The sequence below is a fragment of the Neopsephotus bourkii genome, unplaced genomic scaffold, assembly GCF_033783945.1.
Source record: "Neopsephotus bourkii isolate Nb327-2 ecotype Australia unplaced genomic scaffold, CSIRO-AGI_Nbou_v1 NB_595, whole genome shotgun sequence".
In the NCBI taxonomy this organism is placed as follows: Eukaryota; Metazoa; Chordata; class Aves; order Psittaciformes; family Psittacidae; genus Neopsephotus; species Neopsephotus bourkii.
This window is the reverse complement of record NW_026901096.1, coordinates 1,830,232-1,853,741: the sequence shown is the minus strand read 5'-3', so window position 1 is coordinate 1,853,741 and position 23,510 is coordinate 1,830,232. Positions and strand designations below refer to the sequence as shown.

Genomic DNA, 23,510 nt, shown 5'->3' with positions numbered 1-23,510 from the left:
GGGTTTCGGCCGGCTCCTTCTCACGGGACTGAAGCTGATCCTTCTCGCAGGGAAGGAAACGGATCCATGGGGACTTAGCTGCCGCCAGTTTCCCGAGCGTTCATTTCTAGCGATCCAAAGGTGCCTGTGGCTCTCCTTGTTCTCCATCCTGCAACACCTGAAGATGAAGAGCGCTGTCTGTCCGTGAGGCAGGCTGTGGTGCCACTCCGGGTGGTTAAATCACCAAGGCAAAAGCTGCTTTTGCAGGGTTGGTGGAAGAGGTGAAGAAGGTTAATTTTCTCACCCTACAGCAAACCATGCCCGTTGCCTAAGGAAAGTGATAAATCTAGGGTTTGGTTGATCTGAACCTTGCCAGCAAAATAAAAGACCCTTCTATATTGCTTTGTAGCATCACCGTTTAAAGAAGAGGCATGCAAAATTCTGACTGTTCGTAGTCTAACTTAAAAGAGCAACAGCAAGTATTGGAGTAATATATATCAAATTAACTCATGAAACAATGAAAACACAGCTAAAGTCTCATGCTGAAAGAAAGTAGATTTAGGTTATATATTAGGAAAATGAATTTCACTGTGAGACTATGGAACAGGTTGCCCAGAGAAGCTGTGGCTGCCCCCAGGTTGAACAGGCCTTGAACAACCTTGTCTAGTGGAAGGTGTCCCTGCCCATGGCAGGGGGTTTGGAACTGGATGAGCTTTAAGGTATCTTCCAACCCAACCCATCCTGTGATTCTTTGATAACTGTGGTACAAGATGCAAGCTGAAGCTGTTTCAAGTAGGTCTTTAGTAGTCCCTGGATGATATATTGCAACAACGATGATGCCAGTATCATAAATTGAAAGGAGACTATTCTAGGTTGTATTAGAGGGCATTGTAGCTGAGATTCATGAGAGATCAACACACCTAAATATAGTTGCCTGTGTGGATAGTAGATGTATGTCTAAACTCTCAGTGCAGAGCTGAAGCTTCACTTGCCTAAATGCAAATTGTCTAGTGGCATTTGAGATACCATAAGGCATCAGGACACCTAGATGGGGCTGACACAAGGCCTATGGACAACCCGTGCCCTTTTGCAGCAGGAACTGAAGGCCAGTCAAGGTGTGCAAGGACCTCTCAAGTGGCACTAGAAGCTCAGGCAGCTCAATCTCATCCCTAGTAAATGCAGTGCAGGAACTCTGAGGAGCAATGTAGCGCGGTAGCCACTAGGTGTCTTCTTCGGGGGGAGATCGATGATTAGCGGGTTCTACTGTCTCATTACTTAGACAACCACTGGGACCCGAATTGTGCAGGGGAAGCTTTGAAAAGGCATATTGCTTCTCGTATGTAATCGTAGAATCATAGAATAGTTAGGGATGGAAAGGACCTTAAGATCATCAAGTTCCAACCCCTGTGCCATGGGCAGGGACACGTTACGCTAAACCATGAATCCTTGTTGCATGTAGTAACGATATACATTTAGATTTTCCATTCACATTAATATACATGGAGCAGACCATGAATCCTTGTTGCATGTAGTAACGATATACATTTAGATTTTCCATTCAAATTAATATACATGGAGCAGATAGGCATACTGACTGCAATAAGCATGACAGAAGGCCTTTTCAGCCAAGAGTAGATCATCTTGCTTGCTTATTTCTTTTTCTAGTATCAGAATTTGCTGTATGCATTACCTGGTGATGTGGTAGTGCAATGTTGTGAAATAACATGGTGATAAGCAAATTAATGTTGCCTTTACGGATTTTAATGACAGCTAGGCAGTGCTCCTTCAGTACATACATACATATGAGTACTAGTTGTCAGGTGCATTCACATTGAAACAGCATTTCACATTCAGTATATAAAAGCAATTCATCAGAAAGGCTCTGCTGCCCTTCACAGTACAGAGAGAGCAAAGAACCAATATTCCAATATTCTTCATCATAACTAAGAAGTAGATACACATCTAAGGAATTATGATAAAGAAGCAGTTTGCTCAGTAATCTTAAAACTACATAGAATGTTTTCATTGAAATAATATTATCAATTATCAAGTTATTTAAGAGTTCCTTCATTAAAATATTTTAGACTATAATTTTAAATACCTTGCTACAATGTTAATAAAACACATGACTGGGAAATAGGACTTAAAAGATTGTAAGCAGAAAGAAAAAAAAAAACAAAAACCCACATGTTCCTAGAAGACTAAACAGGTAATGCACGTGATAGATTTATAAATTGTTTTATAGAGAACTACAGCTCTGTGGTTGCTGTTTTGCAAGCTTAAAACAATCTTTCCCATTAGTGTCAATGTCATAATTTTCTAGGTAATTAATTTTGGTTATCTGTTTGAGAAATTTCCCTTGGGAGATAACTTCAAGCAGGATATTTCAGTACTCTTAATGGCTGTTTGGAGGCAGAGTTTTGCTCCTTAGGGTGGCATCTGAGAGATGTCACACTAAGAGAGAGGCAAAGCCACTTAAGGTTCATTTCCTTGATAGATCAAAGGAGGCAGAAAAACACATGATGATCACGAGGGAATTAGACGACTTTGAGATCACATGGCACTGCACACAGGACCAGGAAGGGGAATGGCAGGGGATACACAAACGGCTGTATCTGTGTTACCACCAGAGCATGCAGCACACTCTCCATATCCCACGGCAAGTGGTTCTGCATACTGCTTCCCTCCTCAACCTCCACTGCTGATTCATCCAGCCTGAAAAAAAAAAACGTGTCATGGGGGAAAGAAAGATTAAAAAGTCACAGTAGAACCAGAAAATGTGATAATTGAAAACATTCAATAAGGCATTGTTCAAGCATTAACATCATGCTTCCTTGATAATTTTCTACTAAAACATTAAGTAGCATAATATTTTCCATTTTAATATGAGTAATCAAAGCAAATGAGTCCATATGAAAAAATAAGAAAAGTGACATTGCTGCAATATAAATGTTTAGGAAGGAAATAGTGTATATTGTAGAATCTAGAAATCCAACAATTCTTCAGCTTGGAGTTTACCTTATTCACTATAATATCCATGTGTACAGGAGCATCTCCAACAGCCAGCACCACTGCAGCAAGTAACATTTCTCATGTGTTAACAATAGTGTCAGCTAACACAATTCTACATATGATACTTATGACAATGTAAGATTTCTAAAATTAATCATGCAATGCATTTCCGCGGCTTGAGACTGCAGCTGTCCAGTGAGAACAGCACTTGAGATGGGAAAGAACTACCTTGTTAGGTGATGAGGTTTACTATACCTCTCAGATCACTAGTCTGTGGGTAGAAATATATCTTGTGCATACCCAGATATCAGTAAATTCTGTTTTCATTATTAAAACAGACAGTCTAAGGGAACAAGAAAAAAGGAAGATTTGGCAATAATCGCTATTTATATGAATGCTGTCACACATCTATATATTAGTTATTTTGCATAACTTCTGGAAAGTCCTTTTTTGTGTCCTAGAGGACACTATGGTTGAAAAGAACTATAATAATCACAGTTATGAGCATTGAATGCTAGCCTAGAAAGGAAAAAGAACAAACAAACAAACAAGACAGGAAAAAAACCTCACCATAGAATTGTTATTTCAGCTACAGATCTTTTTCTGGAGAGCTTTCAGTAGAGACTCTCCTCCTCCACACATGTATTGCTTTTTTATATCTCACTAAAAATGTTAAAGCAAAGGATGATGAATCCTTGGCTAATCTAAAGAGTCCATAAATTTAGAGTCTAAGACCGTGACCTGCACATTAGCTACCTAAAGCATGATTTAAACGGAACAGTTCAAGTCCAAGACTATGATTCAGGATGTCTTCCATCAGCTACTTCTTTCTAGTCCTGGAGAAGTTTAAACCCATTAGGGGTATTCATTTAATGTTCTTGGAAGTGTCAAGGGCTTTGCTTCGGTGCATGACCAGATGTGCCTGGCACCAGCACTCCAAAACTCTCTCAGTTTAGGACAGATCCTGTGGAAACGCAAGAGCATCCTTCTGTTTAATTTCGTGTGGGGCTTCATTTCCGCTTGATATGCAGAAACATGGACAAAAATAAAACAGCAGTAGTGAAGAGATTGCCGTATTGCTGTATGACAGCATAGTGGCTAAATCAGGTGGAAAATGAGAACTGCCTGCACGTTCTGGAGAACATTACTTACTCCACATGACCTGTGAAATACTCCTAGTATCTTAGCCAAGCTTAAAGGCAACAGAAGGCAAACTCACGACTTGGTAAGGACTAAAATCCACAGCTATATTCTATCCAAGGAATAAGCATCCATGGGGGAGGAAGAATCACTACCTTGCAGACAGATTCCTGCACCGCTTGAGTGTTAAATAAAGCAGGTAAGTCCCCAAAACGAGAGTTTCCTAAAAGTTTCTTTACTCCAAAACCTTCAGACTTGCTAAAGGAGATCAGCGTTTAATAAAACCAATGGACTCTGCCTTTTGGGGGGTTTTTATGCGAGCTTAAACGACAGCAAAAAGGTGGGAAGCTGCAAGAGATGAGAAGCAGCAGGGTTCGGAGCCGTTCCCGGTTGTTGGGGGCTGGTCTCACGCAGTGCCTCTGCCCTCTCCGCGCTGAGACGGAGCTTGCACCCCCTCCCCTCACCTCACTTCAGCGGGGATCCAGCGGCTGCCCACCTCACTCTCCGCCCCGCCCCGCCCCAACCCGTCTCACCGAGCATGTCCATGCCGCCCCGCCCCGGCCCGCCGAGAGCCGCTGGCACCGGGCTGGCAGCAGCGGGACGGCGCCGGGCAGCGCGCAGGTGAGGCGGCGGGCAGAGCACCCCCCGGCAGCATTCCCCCCGCCCCTCGGCGCTGCTCCGCATAGCCGGGAGCGCGGGAGGCCGGTGCCGCATCTTCGCTCCTGTCCGTCGCACCTGAGAGCAGAGGGTGCCAAGTCGCGGGAGAGCGTCCCAGAGCAGCGGGAGATTCCAGTGTGGCTCTGCGCCTCGCTGTCCTGCCCTGATCTCCTCTGTTAGCACCGGTGTAGTTGTCCTCCGAGGATTCTCTGTATTGCCTACCTTGTGCTGATTACCGCCTCTGTACGCTGCGATCTGCCTTCCTGACGCTCCTTCCTATCCAGCCTGGGAATTAAAACACATGGGAAAGCAGTATTTCATCTTGCTAGCAGCATCTTTTGCAGCCTATGTGTTCGGCAGAGGTCTTTGCACACCTTGCTTTCACTTTTGTGTACCAGTGTCCAAAAATTTGAGATAATATTTATCAAGCAGAAACAATCATGTTTGAGGTGTTTAGTCGACTGAAGTCTCTAAACTCCACAGGGGGGACTGGACATACAGTGCGAGGCGAACGGAACAGGCTGGGAGGGAAACGGGGAGGAGAAAAGTTTGTTTTTTCATTCAGAAACTGGATGTAACAGCCCTGAGAAAGCAGGAACAGCCGCACTCTTTCCGTGACATTCTGGAGAAGGTCATGTTCCATCTCAGCCTGAGGCACAGGACTGACTCACTCTCCTGCTGTTTCTGGAAAAATAATCAGAGATCCATCCTAACCCTTTCTGTTCTTAGGGAAGAGCCTGTTTTGTGGGGGGCTCTTTTTAACCTCTTATCTGTTTTGTGTTTTTACAGTAACCAGGAGTGAAGGGAAAATATTAGATCATGTCGGAGTTCTGGCTAATTTCTGCCCCGGGAGATAAAACAAATCTGCAGGCATGGGAGAGGATGAACACGGTGACGTCTAAATCCAACCTGTCCAGCAACAGCAAATTCCATATTCCGGACTTAAAGGTAAATGGGGAAGCAGCTTGTGTATGGGCAATACAGCATTTTTAACCATGGCTAAATAAATTTGGATTAAATGTGGGATTTATCAGTTCGGGTAATATGCAGAGAGTAGAAGAAGATTGTATTTGGGGAATGAGTTGCAGTTAGTCAACTGAAAATTGATCAGAAAGAAAAGAAGTCAGTGTCATTGTGACCTTCACGTTGGAAAGATATACATACATCTGAGGAGTGAAAGTGAGATGAGTCAAATAAGTAATCTTTTGTATTCAAGGTGCCATTTGCCCCTGGTTGTGCAAGTCATACAGCATTGTACATCTTGGATCACTACTGCTAAGGGAGTAGCCAAGTACCTAGAACCACGCCAGTAAGACTACTGACAGAAAACAGTGCTATCATGCACATTACTCCTTGGGAAATGGATGTGTGTGTTTGTTCAGCTACATTATCCAGCTTCATATCAGCATATAAATAGGAAGAGTATTAATGCATTATTAATATCTTTGCATTATTTAATCCTATTTTATAAGATCTGAACCTTATTTTTATTTCACTTTTGGCTATGAAAAATCTAAATATACTGCATTAAAGTCAATGGAGTTACACAGGAACTTAGTTCCTTGGGGATTTATCATCACCAATCGCTTAGCAAAGCTACACTTAGTGCATCCAAAATCTGGCTTTAATCCAAAAAGATAGTTAACAGTTATAGCTTCAGCTATTCCAATTACATAAGGATGCAAGTAAAAGGGGAGCCTGTGCTCAAGTAATTACTGACTGAATTGTTACATGAATGTTTCAGTCTGGGAATGTTGCTTTTTGCATGTGCCCCTGAGGTTAATATGATTTTTACCACCTATGCACCTTACCCAGATTGGTGAGAGTCTGTTAATGTTAAAGCCCATAATATTCTGCTAATTGTTCTATGTAAAATTTGTCTCTTCTCCTTCAGCTTGACCCTGCATGGTGTTGAGCTGGCAACATTGCAAGAGAAAGGTTTAGCAATATACTGCAATACCATAAGCATGGGACTATGACTGTAACAGAGTCATACAAAAAGCAGATGTTGATATTGGAGGAAAAGGTTTTATGGGAGTCTTGCTATTTGGCAGTAGCAAAGAATGCAGACAGAGACCCCCTTTTGAATAAGTGCTCCTTTCCTCATTTCTCTTAGTACATCTGATTTGTTTGTATGTATATGGTGTGCATTTCTAGTCACTGTTTTATCAGGTTGAGGAGTAGAGTATGCAATTCGATGATACAGAAATGAAAACAGGAAGGAAGACACTGATGTATGCTCCAGAAACTACACATACTTTTTTTCCTTTACTGGAAAAGGTTTTTTACACCCTAGGTCTCGGTAAAGGAATTGCTACTATTTTCGACCAAGTAAATAAGGTTCTGCCCAACTGTTGGATTCACAAGGACAAGCACAAGTCAGTGTCCCTGAGACTGCTAACAGAAGCCTTAGGCAGACTTCTGCATCTTTCACCTACTTCTTATCTTTTGCACAGGTGGGGACACTGGATGCGCTTGTTGGTCTGTCAGATGAGTTGGGAAAACTTGATAGCTTTGCTGAAAGGTAAAATAGATCTTATTTACTACCTACAAATGAGAAACAGACATTGTTTTTATGGGACAGTATGTCCTTGTGTTCACCTCAGTCTGACTCAGTTCAACCTGAACTACAACTGGACTAAAGTGGATCGACTTTGTTTAACCCTTTTGTTGGTTGTCATGGAGTCATCAGAAAGAATGATAATTCCTTAAAATGTAGCTGAATTAAGTCTGTGATAGTTTTGTCTGCAGAGCAATCTGTTTGATTGGCAGTGTGAGGAAAGCTGTTTCTCAAAAGGAAACTTCTTATAAGGGTTCTTTTATTTATTTCTTTTTTAAGAACACCCCATCCATAAACTTAAATTAATAAAACAGCATTTAGAGAATATGAAGCCTTCCCTGATCTCATTTTCCAAGACTAGTTTTGTTGAGCCTTCTGCCCTTTTCAACCAAATACAGGAGTTCTAAAGAGTAAGCTGTTCTGAATGAAATCTGGACCTCTTCCCTCTTAGGTTGTTAAACTTCTTGAAAACCAGAATGTTGACTCTCATTATGTCAAACTTATTTATGCAAAGACTCACGTGATCTCATTGTGGCTCATTGCCCAGTTTGCCTTTTGGGCCAAACTGACTTGGGTGTTCAAAGAATAGTACAGCAAGATGAGAAAACATCAGCTTGTAAGATACTTCATGGCACAAAGTAGACTTTGTTGCTGAGGCAATGGAAGTATAAGCTGCTGGGGGTTCTGGGTCTTGATAACAGAGGCATGTTAGTTCTGGGGCTTTTTGCCTTTTTCCACAGACATGAAATATAAGGATTTGCTTGTCTATATATGCTCAATACTTTCATAGATTTTCTCTGGCAGTTGCAAACACATACTGATAGAAACCGCTTACGTCTGTGCTAGGCAGTTTGGGTAAGTCTGCTAGAATACATTTCTCCAAAGGATTTTTTACTTTACTGGTGTTATAGCAGGGCTGTATTAGGATGATCACATTTGATCCTTCTGGGTTGCATATAACATTGAAGTTTTAAGAATATGACTGATACCTTGAATTAGAAGGGACTCATAAGGATCATCAAGTTCAACTCCATGCTTCTGTCGTGGTTTAAACCACGGGAGCCCCTCAGAGGGCTACCTAAAACTAAACCATTTTCCAGGATTTGTAGCAGGACAGAGCAATTTAATTCATCAAAAATACCAACCCCAAACCCCTTTTCCATTGTGATCCTGCCAAAAAACCTGCCACAAATTCTTTATAAGCATGTTCAGGCCTCTGGTTCATACTGCAGATATTCTTCATGAAGCAAGAATGGGGGCAAATTTGGGGAGAGACAGTGCCAGAGTGCCAGTACCTGCTATCTGTTCTGATGGAACATGTCTCTAGTCAGGGCAGCAGGTGGGCAAGCAACTGTATGATCTGGGTTTGAGGACTGCCAAAAATCACACAGAACTGATTTTCAGAAGGGCTTAACTAATCCCCAGCTTTCTGAAGAATTAAGACTTCTGAAAGGCTGACTGTAGGATCTGCGTAAGATCACAAGGGGTAGTTTTGAGTGAAATGTCAGTATGAGCTCCCTAGGCTGTCTGGCTCCTTTAGTTACCTATGTCTTGTCTTGACAACATGGTACAGCTCAATGCCACTTTACTCCACAAGTTGTCCCTTTAATGCCAGTAACGACTCCTACTATAGCCACATGCAAAGGGGTCAGTGAGGCCCCTGCAATTAACCTGCTGATTTGAAGACTTTTCCTATTTTTCTTGTTTGCCTATTAAGCTGGGTAACCAAGAAGAATCAAAAGGTTTTAAAAGTAAGAAGAATATGTGGAAAAATAAGAAAAATGCATTAGAGTAATAACAGAGAATAACCCACACTATGCCATGTCCCACAAGGACATAAAAAGCATTTTGTGTTAAATAAATGCCCAAGGCTATGAGCCTAAACAGTGATTCAGGGGTTAAAATGCCAATTACTCGGATGGCATCCAGAGGGCTACAAGCCTATTCAAATGACTGGAGCATTTATGTTACTGCTCCTCTGAAAGAGCTACCTGCTAAACTGTTGCTGGATAAACACAGCTGCCCATAAAGCCAGGCAGTGCAAACCTGTCAGCGCTGCCTCCTGCCAGGACAGCAGAGAAGGGGCAGGAGTTTGCAGGTTCTATTGTTTCCGCATACTTTTATTATTTATTTACGCAGGGAAGCAGAGTGTTTTTCCATGTCACCCTGTGGCAATGTGGAGCTCTCTGAAGCTGACAGTCCCCTCAGTCACCCTTACCCCGGGGGTTCTCCTGGGTGCTTGGTTGGTGGAACATTCTGCAGCAGCATCAGATTGCAGGGCTTCTGCTCCCTGCAGTGTTTTGAAGGCCTAGCTGGTGGCAACTTTTAACCCACAGTTAACCTTTAAAGAGTGTTAGACCTATTTTTTTTCCTTATTTTTCATTTTTTAAAGTAATGGCATTACAGCAATTGAAAAGCAAACTATGAAAGTCTTCCAAGCCATAATAATAGGCTAAATGGAGTTATTCTCTTTACAGGTTTTTGTTACTACTTCTCAAGACAGTTTAGCTGAAACCCTTTTCCTTTATAATGCATTATTTGAGGATGATATTTGCTCAAGGTCTCATTTAAGGGCAGAGATTTAAGGGTTGAATGCGAAAGCTGCTTGCTGGTGGATGTCACAGGAGGCAATGGGGCTTCTACAGAGGTCTGATTCCTCTCACTTGCCTCAGACATCAGTGGTGCACAGGGTGTGTGTTCTGTCTTTGTGTGGGGAATGTATTGGATGAGTGAATCCCACTTGCATTTCACGGGATGCAAGGCAAGGCACAGAAATTAAGCCAGGACTGGAGAATGTTTTTCTGCCCCAGTGTATACACACATTCTGGCTGTGCCCTGCTGCAGGGATCTAGCCTGGGCAGCTGTGACTGTCAGGTGCATAAGAGCACATACCTGTCCCACTATCTATACCTGTGGAGAGAGATCATAGCTAATTGTCTCCCAGCTATCAGGTTAGCCACTAGCTGCACTCCACAGTAATGAAAGCAGTTCAGCTCCCTGGGAAAAGCTGCTGGGTTGTACCCTTTCCTTTTGGCTACTTTCTCTGTAATGTCTTTATCCTCCTGCTATACCGGTCTTACCAACTTGGCTGGAGTCCTCTCTTGTTCCAAGTTCCTTTGGCTTCCTGAACATTGTGAAGGAGCCAAAAACCATCTGTGTCTGCAAGCTGAATATTGCAGAAGTGCTTGGCAAGACCACAGCTGATGGGGAAGCTCAGTGTGGACCCTGCACCGTCCCTGCAGACTGCTGACAGTGAGGGGCTCTGTTCAAATCACTGCCCTGAATCGGGCAGAAGGAGGTTTTGAATCTAATTCTCCCACACCTTAAAGGAGTGTCTTGTCTGTAATTTTCCACACTACTTTGTAAGAACCTTATCTCAGCAAGCCCAAGGGGTTTATTTAGCATCCCACAGAACACATATTCAGCCTATATGCTGCCTGTATGTTGCCTCTTGTTCCTCCATCACCTTTGGCACTTTAAACATGGTTTTCTTCCTTTCTGGTTTCTGCTGAGTATCATGAGTGTACAGAAGACTCAACTTTGATATTCTGGAAATTTAGAACATGGTGGAAATGATACTATTTGTTTGCAGAGATCAGTGTATTTAGAAATAAGGCATTTGGTTCTGCAATATGCTGTAGATGGTTTATCTTAATTTGAATTTCAAATTAACCTGCTTTGCTTTAGAAGTGTTTTGTTTGGACATCTCTATGTTTATCAAATCATTGGGGCAACCTTTCTTATAATAGTTTCTTCACTAATGAATCTTCTCTTTTTATACGTCAGCGTAATAAAGAAAATAGCCCAGTACATAGGAGAAGTTATGGAGGACTCAAAAGATAAAGTGCAGGAAAATCTTCTGGCCAACGGAGGTAGGTTCTGTGAATACGGGTTTTTTGTTTGCTTCAGAAAATGAACATGTGGCATTGAAACATGCACACATTAGAAAGTACAACCACCAGCAACATTTTTAAAGAACACATCTCGCCGGCTCCTGTTTTTCTCAAAGGTAGCAGAAGCTCTATCCAGCACCAGCTTTGCTTCCAGGGCAGTGTTCGGCACCTGGTACTGAACTGATTCCTAACACCAGAGCTGAGGAGTGAAGAGGAAAGCAGGAGACATCTTTCTGCACTTCTAAAATGACCTAGCAGCTTCCTGTGCCCTGTATGGGCTTGATCTCTTACAGGCAGCTAAATCTCATTTTGTATGGCTGCATGACATCTGTCAGTGGTCTGGCAGCGATTTGCCTTCCCTCCTACAGTGCTGGGGTAGGTCATGTTGTTAACCGTGGATTTCTGCCATCACAGCTGGGTGCGGGGCAACAGCTCCAAAAGATGGAGCCGGGGCTGTGCTCACAAGGTTGTGCTAGGGGCTGGCAGGACATACAGGTGCTACTCCTCTTAGGAGGAAATGCCCTCCAGTGTAGTCCTGCCCTTGCTGGCTGTAATAGCATGGCAGAGAAGAGCAGGCAGTGACAGCAAGGGCACTTCCGACACGCCAAAGGGCTGTGGGAGCCTATTACCTTCCAGTATGCCCCCCTACATCATCTTTAAGTAGTCAATGGAGTGTTTTTATAACCTCCATGAAGTAATTTTCCCTGCTTGTTATCTAGTATGGTACTCAAGGCCATAAAGGGAACCTGTGTCATGGACAACCTTGAGAAACTGACAGTTGCTAGACCTCCCCACACTTAATTAGACAATGAGTATGTTTCAGAGCAAATTCCTCCCCAGCTCTCCTGGAAAAGCACAAAATTGGATTTGTTACAGATGCTAATAACAGGCCTGTAGAATGATGCTTTTACATGAACTAAGAATGCACACTCAATCTCCCTTTGACTGTCTGCAGTGGTGTACTTTGTTGTACTTCAGACCTGTATGGGTAAAAGATGGGGAGGAAGTTCTGTTAGAAATGTCCTCCTTTTATGACATAAGACTGACATTTGATGTGCAACTCTTTGCCAAATATGATAATCCCACTTACTGTGTTTCAGGACTAAAGGATAAAATGAAATGTCTCAAAAGTATGTTGAGGATTGATGGTTGCTGTGTTGTTACAAGCATGCATCTGTGTGTACTAGTGCTAGAGAAAAGTCTTGGTCTGGTTGTAGAGATACAGTGATCAGGTTACGATGGATTTCTCAAGTAACAACCTCGTAGCTTGATCACGATATCCCTATGACTTGAGAAACAACAGGTTTCGCTTATTTCCTTTGTTTTCTCTTTCTACACCAATTTCTTTCACTATTAACTCTGCATGTGTTGTAATAGAAGGATGTGAAAATTATTTGTGGTACTAATTTCTGTATTCTATCTGGATTTGGTCATTCAAACAATTCATACTAAACTGAGCCATTAACTTTTCCAAGATTATTTATTATTACTATTATCTTAAAAAATTTAGTCAACTTCATTATATTGGGACTCCTCTAAAATACTCCAGTGTCATTCTTTATAAACAACAGCAACTTTGCTGTACAAATTCTTCCTCCTCCCCTTTCTGGTCAGCAAAAAGACCCTAAAGTTGAAGACTTCCTCAAGGTCATGAAATCAGAAACAGAACTGTAAGACATGACTTCATGCTGCATGGTCCTGGTTCAGACCAACTCAAACTTTGGTTTAAGTCACCCTATACAAGTTTTCTGATTTTAGCTCAGTTGTATGTAATCCTGACAGCAGTTTGGTCCAGGGACTGGTGAAGATGGTGGCTGTGTGTCTAACAATTGTTTCGTTAGATTTGTGTGAAGAAAATTTCCAAGTACTAGAAAATACAGCACTTTGAGTGAACACATCCCCTACTTTCCAGTGGGCAACTGTCAGAAGCAGCTGTGTGGAGATGTCTCTCTTATGTGTGTTTGTGTGATAAAGGGAATTTTAGTATATCACCACAGCAGGAAATGCTTTCTTGCTCATGACAATAAAAATTGTGAAATGTAGGTAAAGCTTTTCTTCAAAGATTTGGATCAAATTCTATTTATAGTAATGTTAAACCCAAAGGATTTTTAAGATTTGGTAAGTGGTAAAATAACTCCATTCTTTACAATGAGCTCAAAACAAAGCAAAATGGGAAGCATAACAATTTTGAATAATTGTTTCGAAGGGAAAGTGTTTAACATTGCCTCTTAGAGCTGGCTGAGTAAATTAGACTTATCAGAGATTCATGCTGTGGGGTTCCTGGGAAGCTGTGGAGGCACTGGGGCAGGTAAAAAGCATCTCCCCTGTATGGGTAACTATGTGAAGTCTTCTAGGAGTGACTTGACAGGTTCCATATGTGACTGGTGTCATTCCAGGGGCATCAGAATCAGAGTGCTTGGACTGTGTGGCATTTTAAGCTCAGCTCTGCCAGTGTATTCACAGAGGTTTGTGCCATCCCCAAGATGAGCCTGCTGAACTGAACTGCACTAGAGCCAGCACACTGCTCAGGAGTAAACTTGTAAAGCAGGCTGAGAACTCATGCTTAACTGCCTAACATTTAAATTCTGCTGAGATTCAAGGAATGCAAGGATAGAAAGGGCATGTGTAGGTCTTCAAGGAACTTGCATATCTCCTCAGCTATAAATAGGTCAGTGTCTGTCTTTAAAGAGCCTGTGAATACACTGTTCCTCCACTCAGCCCTGTAATACCATGCTCTTTGCAGTTTTCAGTCTTATCCAGTTCAGCAAAGCCTAAGCAAGAAAGCCTGGAAGAGAGACAGCATGTTGAAATCCTTCTGTCACGTACCCTGTGCTGGAAATGTTCTGTGAACTTTGTGGCTCAAGTATTTTTTTACCTCTCTCCCTTTTGCCCAGAGACCATGAGTAAGCCCTGCCAGAGAACCACATGCACAGGAGCTTTGTGATAGCTCTTCCTGCCTGCTGCAGTCATGCCCCCTTCTCACACCCTCCCTGTGCAGGAGAAATTGCCTATTCCCAATCACTCATTAACAGGAAGGGCTGGATCTTTGCCTTATGATTCCTGTCACCTTCCTACCCCTTGATGTGGCTGAGGTTTACACACTTACAGTTTTAGGAAGAGGGGGAGAGCACTATTGCACCAGTAGTCTCTGCCTCCCAGGCAGTTTATCCCCTTCTAAGAAGCCTGTTTCCTCCTAGCATGACTTTCCATGCTTTGGAAATCTAATAGGGTAAACTGACTCTGTTGTGGGGTGAGAGAAGCCCATGGAAAGGATAGTGCTCTCCTGCCAAAGGTATTCAGTATCACATGAGACAAGGTAGTACCCTCAGCCTTTCAGTATGGCAGTTACACAACTTTTCACACTCCTCATGCATCTTGGTTCATAAAGTTTTCCCCACACCCTCGAAATCCATCCCACAAGAAATTGCTCAAACCTTGATGTGGGACTAAACTCCAGACAAGGTAGCAAAGAGCACTGAGCCTCAGCATGCCCCTCCTTTTACTTGGTGCCTTAAGCTTGTATTACCCATTTCCCAGAGCATTCTCCATGTTTGCCCTCCTGGTCTGGAAGGAAGCCCACCCTGCAGGTGACATTTCCTCTGACCTCTTTGCCTACTGTCTTACTCTGGACTCTGTAACCTGCCCCTCTGCTTGTTGTGGCAGGATGTGTGGCTATATCCCATCCCATAAAGCAGACCAAGAACACTACATAGGGGTGTGTTTGCCATCCCAAAGACTCTCAGGACTCAGGTAGCGAGCTCTCTGATTTCATGAGCTGCTAGAGGAGAACTCCTTATTTGGTACCATAATGTACCAAGCCTTAATATTTTCTCACGTTAAGGAAGCTTGGTGTTCAAAATTAAACACCTTGATCCTCTTCTGGGAGCTGGGTGTCCTATGTGTCATTTCCCCTCAGTTCCGGGAAGAAGCCATGGCTCCCAGGGTCTGAGGGTGCCTTGTTTGGGGGGACTGCATGCACAGGGCCTTGCTGTGAGTTTCTGTTGGATGTTGTGACTGGATTTATCCATTTAGAGAAATACTGTACAGCTTTGTGTGAGATGGTGAGCTCTGTGTGCAAAACTAACGAGGAATTTCTTACCGCACCGGAGTTTGATTTCTAGTGAGTGCTTGACTGAATCACAGAGAAGTGGCAGCAGCTACGCTCTTAATACCTTTGATCCAACTCTCACCATCCTGGAGTATTACTGCTGGTCTTGAGCACAAAGTATTTTTCTAATAGCCCTTGCCAGGATTAAATTCAGGCATATTGCCATAATCTAGATATAGGTTACATAAAGCTGTTTCTCCTGTGAAGAAGAATGGCTGCACATTGCTGTGTCCTGCTGACACAGCCAATTCTACAGTAACACTTGTTCTCTACTGTTAGGTGTGATGCAGAAAAGGTTTCTGGTTCAACTTCTAAGTTCAGGGATGTTTGGTAAGATTATTAGGTTTGATGAATGATCTGTGCAGATTTGATCTGGATCAAATTTATATGAGGACTCAGAGGTGGGCTTCTGGTTCACTCCCATCTCTAATGTTAATCAAAGCTGTGCTTAGGCTATAGCTGGGGACTGCTACCCAAACTTTGATCTGCCATCTGGTAAGCGATCTGCTTTCATGCATCTCTTTGCATTTTCAGTTGACCTAATTAGCTACCTGACACGGTTTGAGTGGGACATGGCCAAATACCCCATAAAGCAGCCGCTGAAGAATATATCTGAAGCATTAGCAAAGGTAAATTGTACTCCAGTTTTTAAGAAGATACCAGCATGGGCATGCATGTCTTTTGGCAGTTTCTGGTCCCTCCTCTCAGGGCAGTCAGTGAGAGCTTTGCCTTTGGTTTGTGCAGGAGCAGGCTCAGAAGCCTGCACTGAAGCAGTGATATTATTGTAATTTATACTGTAATAATAATGGTACATACATTTACACCTGTCTGATCTGTAAGCATATGGCACTTTATCAGATTTACTAGAGTACATTGACACACTTTCTGCATTTTAATCCCCTCCATTATAACATTTTATTGTTTTTATCTACTGCCATGTTATTTTCCATTTTGGAGCTCTTTTGTGAGGTTGTTGGTCTGGCATTAAATCAGACGTGCTGCAGGCTGGTTGAATGATTTACACTGTCAGTTCGCTCACAAAGGAGTGATGTGTTGTTCAATATAGGTAAGAAACAAAACCGTGAACTTGCTCCTTACGTACAGCTGTAGCACACAGGGCAACAGCTAACTGAACCCTGCTTTCTGCAGAGGGCTTTGCCACAGGGGACCTCTGACACCAGCTCCCCCTTGGCCACAATGAAGCGGGTTTATGGGGGGCTGACAGCCATGTCCTTGTGTTAAAGTGCAGGGGGAGCAGGAGAGGGGAAGGACAATACCTTGGGCACTGAATTGACTCACTCTCTTTACTTTGTTTTAGCAAGTGACACAGATAGAAGCAGACCTAAAGACCCGATCAGCCGCATACAACAACATTAAAGGAAACTTGCAGAGCCTGGAGAAAAAAACTGTGTAAGTACAGCACATGGTGTTTGCATCTGGAACGCTGCACGTCTGAACTGAGAGCAGTGCATGATCACAGCGACTTCTGTGCAATGGACCATGTGTGCGCTGGTGGGAGCCGTTCTCTGTCTTGCTTGTTCCTATCCCTCACCAGCATCACACACAGTTACATTTTAGCTTCATTCTGTCGGTCCAGGTAGTGCCATATCAGGGCTTCCCAAATGCTCTTTCTCCTGTCTTCAAATGTTTATGGTCTTTACCTATGGCAGTGCTGATACCTGGATTTTATTTTTTCAGGGTATCACTAGGGAGAATAGTAAATTCCAGGAAGTAGTAAATTTAAAGCAATTTAGATGATGCTGAGCAAGCCCTCACCCAACACATGCTCATATCTGCCACTGCTTTCTACTCAGGCTCCTTGGACACAGATCCTCACCTTCCTGGCACTGCAGGAGCTGCTGTCCTTCATGGAGACCTGCTCAACACAGGACTGCAGTGCCCATGAGGGTCAGCAGAGCCATATTATAGTTGCATCTTCTCCTCTCTCTGCTGAGTTCCTGTGTCCATGCCTCACCACCACCAGCACGCACCACTGGCCTGTGCTTCCAGCTTGGTATAATTAATTAATTAATTAATATTTAGACTGGCACAACAAACCTCAAACCCAAACCTAGTGGGTTTGGTGCTTCCTTCACTCCTTATGGCTGCCCTCCCTGGCACTGGGGAGGAGTGCCTGCCAGCCATGCCTGGCCAGCCCCAGCCACCGACACATCCTAGGTGTGCAGCACTGGTAGGACTTCATGTGATCAGGTGGGCTTAGACTCTGAAGAGACCCCCTCCTGTAGGTCCCACTTTGCATGAGACTGCTGCTCCCTCTGTCCTTCACCTGGAGGGAGGTATCTCTGCATGCTTGTCCACAGCAATGCAGGTTTCCCAGGGTTTGATGGCTTAGGTCCATTGCTTACTCTGACTGAAGTCACACAGGGAAAGAAGGTGGCTCCTATGAGATGCAGCAGTGACAGTGTGGACTGGTAACTTCAGATGTGCACTTCCCAAGCAACTGCACCCTTAATGTAGAATCAATAGTATCAGAATGGTGTCATTTCGCCTAAAGGGCATAAACTAGCTTAGTGCTAGTCACCAATGTTCTGTAATTAGTATTAGTTGCCTTTTTATTCTTTTTAGTTGCAGTAAAAATAACTAAATGGCTATTTTAGAAGTGTAGACATGTCCTTTAGCCACTTTCTTCCTGGCCTTCTTCAACCCTGATATGGTTGATTAATGGCTTGGCTTCGCGAGTGAAGGGTCTTACCCACGCTTACTACAAACACGATGACCAAGGGCATGTGGGATATGCAAATCTGGTTGGAAAAAAGGGTGCTTAGGCAATCAGGAAGTGTCCAACCAGGGCTGTCATCTCCTGAGCAATCTCGAGGGACCCATGCACTGGTCCGCTCGTGTGCAAGGTTGGATCTGCAGATTCACATGCACCTGGTCACCTGCTGCTTTGACCCTCGCCTGTCCATACAGACAAGTGAGAGCGAGCCCTTCCAGCCTGCACAGTGGATTTTTTAGGTGAGGGCAGTGTGTGCAGAACTGGTGCCACCCTTTACACCTGAGGTTTAACTGCCATGGCCTAGCGAGCTAGGACAGTGACAGCAAAGTCCACAGGTCGTAGGTTTGGTTAGAGTGTCCTTCTCTTTGATGGGAGACCTTACAAGGCTAAACGAGCTCCATCTGCCTGGGTTTGAAGATAGGAGTTTTCCTTCTCCTATGAGGAAGGCCTGTCTTCACTAACGAGGCTTTAACACACAGACACATTCTGAACAAGACTGTCATCTCCTGGGCCAATCTCGAGCGACCAGTGACGCAACAGTACAACATCAAGTGTCTAGGCAGGATTCTGTCTTACAGGCGTTCAGTCATAAGCCCACAGATGGTAGCCTCGTGCCAGTGGCTCCTCAGCCAAGCACATGCACCAGGGGTCTGAACCTGCGGTTCCTCTCGTACTGAGCAGGATTACTATTGCAACAACCCTGGTATATGCTATTAGCAGCTACACCCACAGCTCAGTGCCTCCACTATGCTGCTGCTGGGCTCCTGCTAGTGTTATTTTTTATTTGTCTTCTTCACCATAGGGGAAATCTGCTGACTCGGACCCTAGCAGACATTGTGCATAAAGAAGACTTTGTTCTGAACTCCGAGTATCTTATCACGCTGCTCGTTGTGGTACCAAAGTAAGGCAATAATGCACTCACATGTGCTCAATGTGGCGTTGAGTTTCAGGCCAAAGCACCGGATCCAGGTGATACTGGATCAGGTTGAGGCAGGTCATCAGCACTCTGGCTGGGGCATAGGTAGAGCTGTTAGCAAAGGGGAAATAATGGTTTCTGCCAAGGGTAGTGGTGGCACAAAAGAAAGAGGCAAAGATGTCTCCAAACTCATAGCAGGACAGAATCGGGATGTAGGTTTTTAATGGTTACACAGTGGGTTCCCAAACAGTCTCCTGGTATGAGGCTTGTACAGGGGTCCTGGAGCAAAGGACATTGTGTGGCAGCCTGGAGGTATGTGCCAAAAGCTACATTCTTCCCACCATCAGCTTCCTGCTTTGGGCTCTTCCTCATGGCAAGAGCCAAAGCGACAATGGGGGTGCAGCGCAGAAGGAAATATCTCTCTAGTTCATGACTAGGAGAGGAAAGGACAGGAGAGGCTTAATGTATCTTAATCACATAACCCAGCATGAAGAGCTCCAACATTTCTATCCTAAGACATTAGCTTGATTAACTATATTTATCAATACCTTTGCTTCCCATAATATGGTGTTTTCTGTGCTTCGTTTTGTGTTGCTCAAAGGTCAAGCTATGTACAGTGGCAGAAGACGTATGAATCCCTCTCTGATATGGTAGTACCTCGCTCCACCAAGTAAGTGAAATTCCAAGTAACAGTCCCTGTTGGTTTCAGAAATCTCTGCCATATTTCAGCCCCTCACATTGCTGGATCCTGGAAAGAATCATTTGTCTAATGCATGGGCTCCATTTGAACACAGAGATTTACCCAATCTCATTCTCAATTGGAATCAGAAATTACTCTGTTGAAGTGAAGTGCAGATGAAAGAAAAAAAAATCATCCATGTTTTGTTTACAATTAGCTTATTGTTCCCTTTTCCCGTTATCTTGTTCTTCCTACTTTCAACCAGGGCCTTTTCTTTTTGTGTAGAATTGCCAAACAGTTTGTTACAGTAATCCAGGCATAATTCAGACACATGCAATCACATACAACCTTATGGAAAGTACTTTTTATGAAGATCAAACACTATCTTTGCATCTTTAATTGCTTCCTGCTGTAGAACAGGGTAATTCAGTGTACTGTCATTTGCATAAACTTATCCTTTCACCTGGAGTAAAAAATCCTTCCTAGGAATTAAATATTCCACTGCTCAGCTCACACAGACCATGAGGTCCAATCCAGGGAACAAGAGGTGACAGTGCTGTTATCTGAAATGGAAGAAGCTCAAAGCACAGAGAAAGAAGAAAGGTGTTTGTTACTGCCTGTCTCAGAAACGCAAATACATGGGAAGTGACGAATGTTACCAGGAAGCACAGAAAAATCAGTCAGGCAGAATGTGTGTGTTCTGTGATGGGTTCACGAACTTAACTCGGAGTTTTACATTGGAGGTGGCGTGGCCAGTGCTAAGGAAGTTTTTGTTTCCTATTTTGTTCAGAGCAATTCTTGAAAAGCAGGGTGGTGTTCAGCAGCATAAATGAAAAGAACTGTGAAATAGGAAGGTAAAGAGGCGCGGGGGATTTGCAGTGTCAAACCACAACAGTGATTTCCCTCCTGCAGAATGATTGCTGAGGATGCAGAGGGAGGACTCTTCACAGTGACCCTATTTAGAAAAGTGATGGATGACTTCAAGGCCAAAGCCAGGGAAAACAGGTAAGAAGCACTGATTGCTAGGCAGGGCATGCTGCAGCAGACAGGTGGTAAGGGTAAGGGGAAGCTTGTTCTGTGTGCAGTTTACCAAATCCACTGCTGGGTTTGGGACTTCTTTACTGGTTGGGCTGCTGTGGCCCTAAAGCTGCTGCAAAGGCAGGGTGGGAAGGAACTGTGGCAGCAGAATCACTGACCCTGTTCTTTAAGTACCAAACTACAGATCCTGGAATTGTCCTTCCTGCTCTCATGCTAAGACAGCAGGAAGCTTGCTTTCTTGGAGTGACTTCAACTCCTACCCTCCACACATTTTAACTGGTTAAATGGCTAGCAACTTTGAAACACCCTGTACTTGCTTCTCTAGGTGAGTGTGCATATTGCTTGGGCTATGGCTTGTGAGAGCGAATGTCATTTGATTATAGGTTCATGGTTCGAGAATTTTATTTTGATGAGAAGGAACTGAAATGTGAAAAGGAAGAGCTGATGAAATTAGCTTCTGATAAGAAACAACAGTATGTAAGTAGCACATCAACTTGGTGGGCCACGTAATGACATCCTTTGCTACTGGCATGCCTAAGCACCTCACTCAGAAATGGCTTTATGGTTCCAGCAGACTCCTGGGAGCTCCATTTAGCCCATATGACTGAGGCATAGGACAGATAGCATGCTTTTCCTGAGGTCACCCAAGGTTCTGATAAGCTGGAAACCACTAACAAGCTGCCTGATAATATTCTCAGCAGCCCATGATGGCTGAAGCGGGATTAGGTATGAAGTTGATTCACAGAGCAAGGGGATCACAACGCTGTTGTTTCTGTTCTCATAGGGCCCATTGCTGCGCTGGCTGAAAGTGAACTTCAGCGAAGCATTTGTAGCCTGGATCCATGTGAAAGCCTTGAGGGTTTTTGTTGAATCTGTCCTGAGGTAAGTAGGGAAACACCCAGTGCTGGCAGATTCCTGTAGAAGTCAAAACTTACAGCTCTCTTCCTGGGGTAGGTCTTTGTGGGAGGGAACATCCCTTACACAACTTGTGCCAGGGGCTCATAGGAGACAACAGAGATGACCACAAAAAAAGTGACATTCAAAGTTGATGAAAAACAGTTTTGTGGGGGCACTTTCAAGGAAGTGGAAACCAGAAAGACACTGTTTAGTTGAGTTTTGGCATCAAAAAGGAAATGCTTTTGAGTAAAGAGGCAACACACCACCACTGAGGTTGTTTCTGCAGTGCAGCATCAGCTAGCATGCCAGGAGGCCAAGGAGGCAGAAGGGAAGGAGCAGAAAGGCGTGCCTCTGCCCAAGAGATAATCACGTATGTTGATGTGTTCCAAGGTATGGCCTCCCTGTGAATTTCCAAGCAATGCTGCTGCAGCCAAACAGGAAGTCTGTAAAACGGCTGAGGGATGTCCTGAATGTGGTCTTTAAACACCTGGATGAAGTTGCAGCAGCAAGTATAATGGACGTATGTATTTGGACTTCAAGTGCACATGCTGTAGCTTGCACCAGTTTAGCTAGATTAATATTTTGGTTGCCCGGGTGCTAGGGCACGTATCTCCACACACCCTGCAGTGCTGCTGGATGCAGCTCTAATCCCTGATGGTTACAGATTAGATTAGGGTAACAGGCTCAGATTACAACAGAAATGCATAGAGTGCTTACATTTTCTGTTGAAGCATCTGATGTTTATAGCCACTGGACTGAAATAGATCTTAATTACGTTCAGGTCAACACAAAGCAAGAAAATTAATCCAGAACCAAGTGCTGGGGCTGTGACACCTCTATCCCCTGAAAAAGGCTGTCATTGACCAAATACCTCAGTTTAAACCTTCAGCAGCACTCACTTTCTCCCTTTCCATAACTTGACTGTACAGTCAATTCAGGATAAACCACTGGGCATTAGAACAGTCTAAAACCAGCAAGTGCAGAATTCAGTGCAGGAAGGGGAGGAGAAAGAACTGGGTTGCTCTGGAGCTGAAGCACACAACAGTGCTACTACACATGCTCATAAAGCTGTCAACCAAGCCTGACTTCTCAATGCTAACCTTCATTAGGCAGCCGAAAACCACCAAACAACTGCCAGATTCTCAGTGTCAAATTCCCCACTTTTAGCACAGCAAATGTAAAACTCCATTCCACCTGTGGAAAGGGGCATAAAAGCAAACCATTGTAGCTTGGAACTGTGCAAGCTTGTTTCCGCGGCTAAATCACATTGCTTCCTTTTGCAGCCTGGCATGGACATCCCTGGTTTACAACTGAGTAACCAAGAATACTATCCTTATGTCTACTTTAAAGTGGACCTCAGTCTTCTTGACAGCAGCTGAAGAAAAATGGCTCAAGCTTCACCTATTAATTTTCAACCCTAATGTTGCTGTAAAACAATCTTTAGCTACTGAAATTCAAACATAGATGCTGTAACAGGATAATTGCATAAGATCTTCCCACCTTTTGCAGTAATTTCTACAGTGACTTCAATATGAATATCTCATAGTTTTACAAAAACATATTTCAGAGGCAGGAGGTACTCTAGTAGTATTTATTATTTTTGGTAAGTTACAAAGATGGAATATCTACTGGACTTGAAATAAAGCAATTTAAAAAGTGTGGTGGCTAATGGATCTACCAGGTGTATACAGTGCTGATCTTCTAAGAAAGCAAACTTAAAAACCCACAAAAAAACAGAAAACCTAAAAAGCATCAGAGCAAACCTCAAAGTTTAATTTTTTCAAAAATAAAAGCTTAAGAAAAAAGATCCTCAGAATTGGTGTGGAACTTACTGTAGAATGACTTCTAGTCCCAAGTACTCCTCAGTTTAGTTTTTGCCAGGACCTTTTAGTTA

At 43.5% G+C, this 23,510-nt stretch overlaps 1 protein-coding gene across 5 annotated transcripts; it reads left to right on the top strand.

The window, feature by feature from the left end:
• The first annotated feature begins 17 nt into the window (after positions 1 to 17).
• ATP6V1C2 (ATPase H+ transporting V1 subunit C2) lies at positions 18 to 23,275 on the top strand. Of its 5 annotated transcripts, none has more exons than XM_061351726.1 (13): positions 18 to 120; positions 5,578 to 5,736; positions 7,245 to 7,312; positions 11,135 to 11,220; positions 15,884 to 15,978; positions 16,668 to 16,759; positions 18,889 to 18,987; positions 19,604 to 19,672; positions 20,594 to 20,686; positions 21,103 to 21,196; positions 21,504 to 21,601; positions 22,007 to 22,136; positions 22,900 to 23,275. In XM_061351726.1, exons 2-13 carry the CDS (start codon positions 5,608 to 5,610, stop codon positions 22,993 to 22,995), a joined length of 1,149 nt encoding a protein of 382 aa, XP_061207710.1. In that variant the 5' UTR covers positions 18 to 120; positions 5,578 to 5,607; the 3' UTR covers positions 22,996 to 23,275. The 5 variants fall into 5 exon arrangements, with proteins under 5 accessions (XP_061207710.1, XP_061207709.1, XP_061207708.1 ...); XM_061351725.1 differs by lacking the exon at positions 18 to 120 and adding an exon at positions 155 to 247; XM_061351724.1 differs by lacking the exon at positions 18 to 120 and adding an exon at positions 4,880 to 5,150.
• The last annotated feature ends 235 nt before the right edge of the window (positions 23,276 to 23,510 follow it).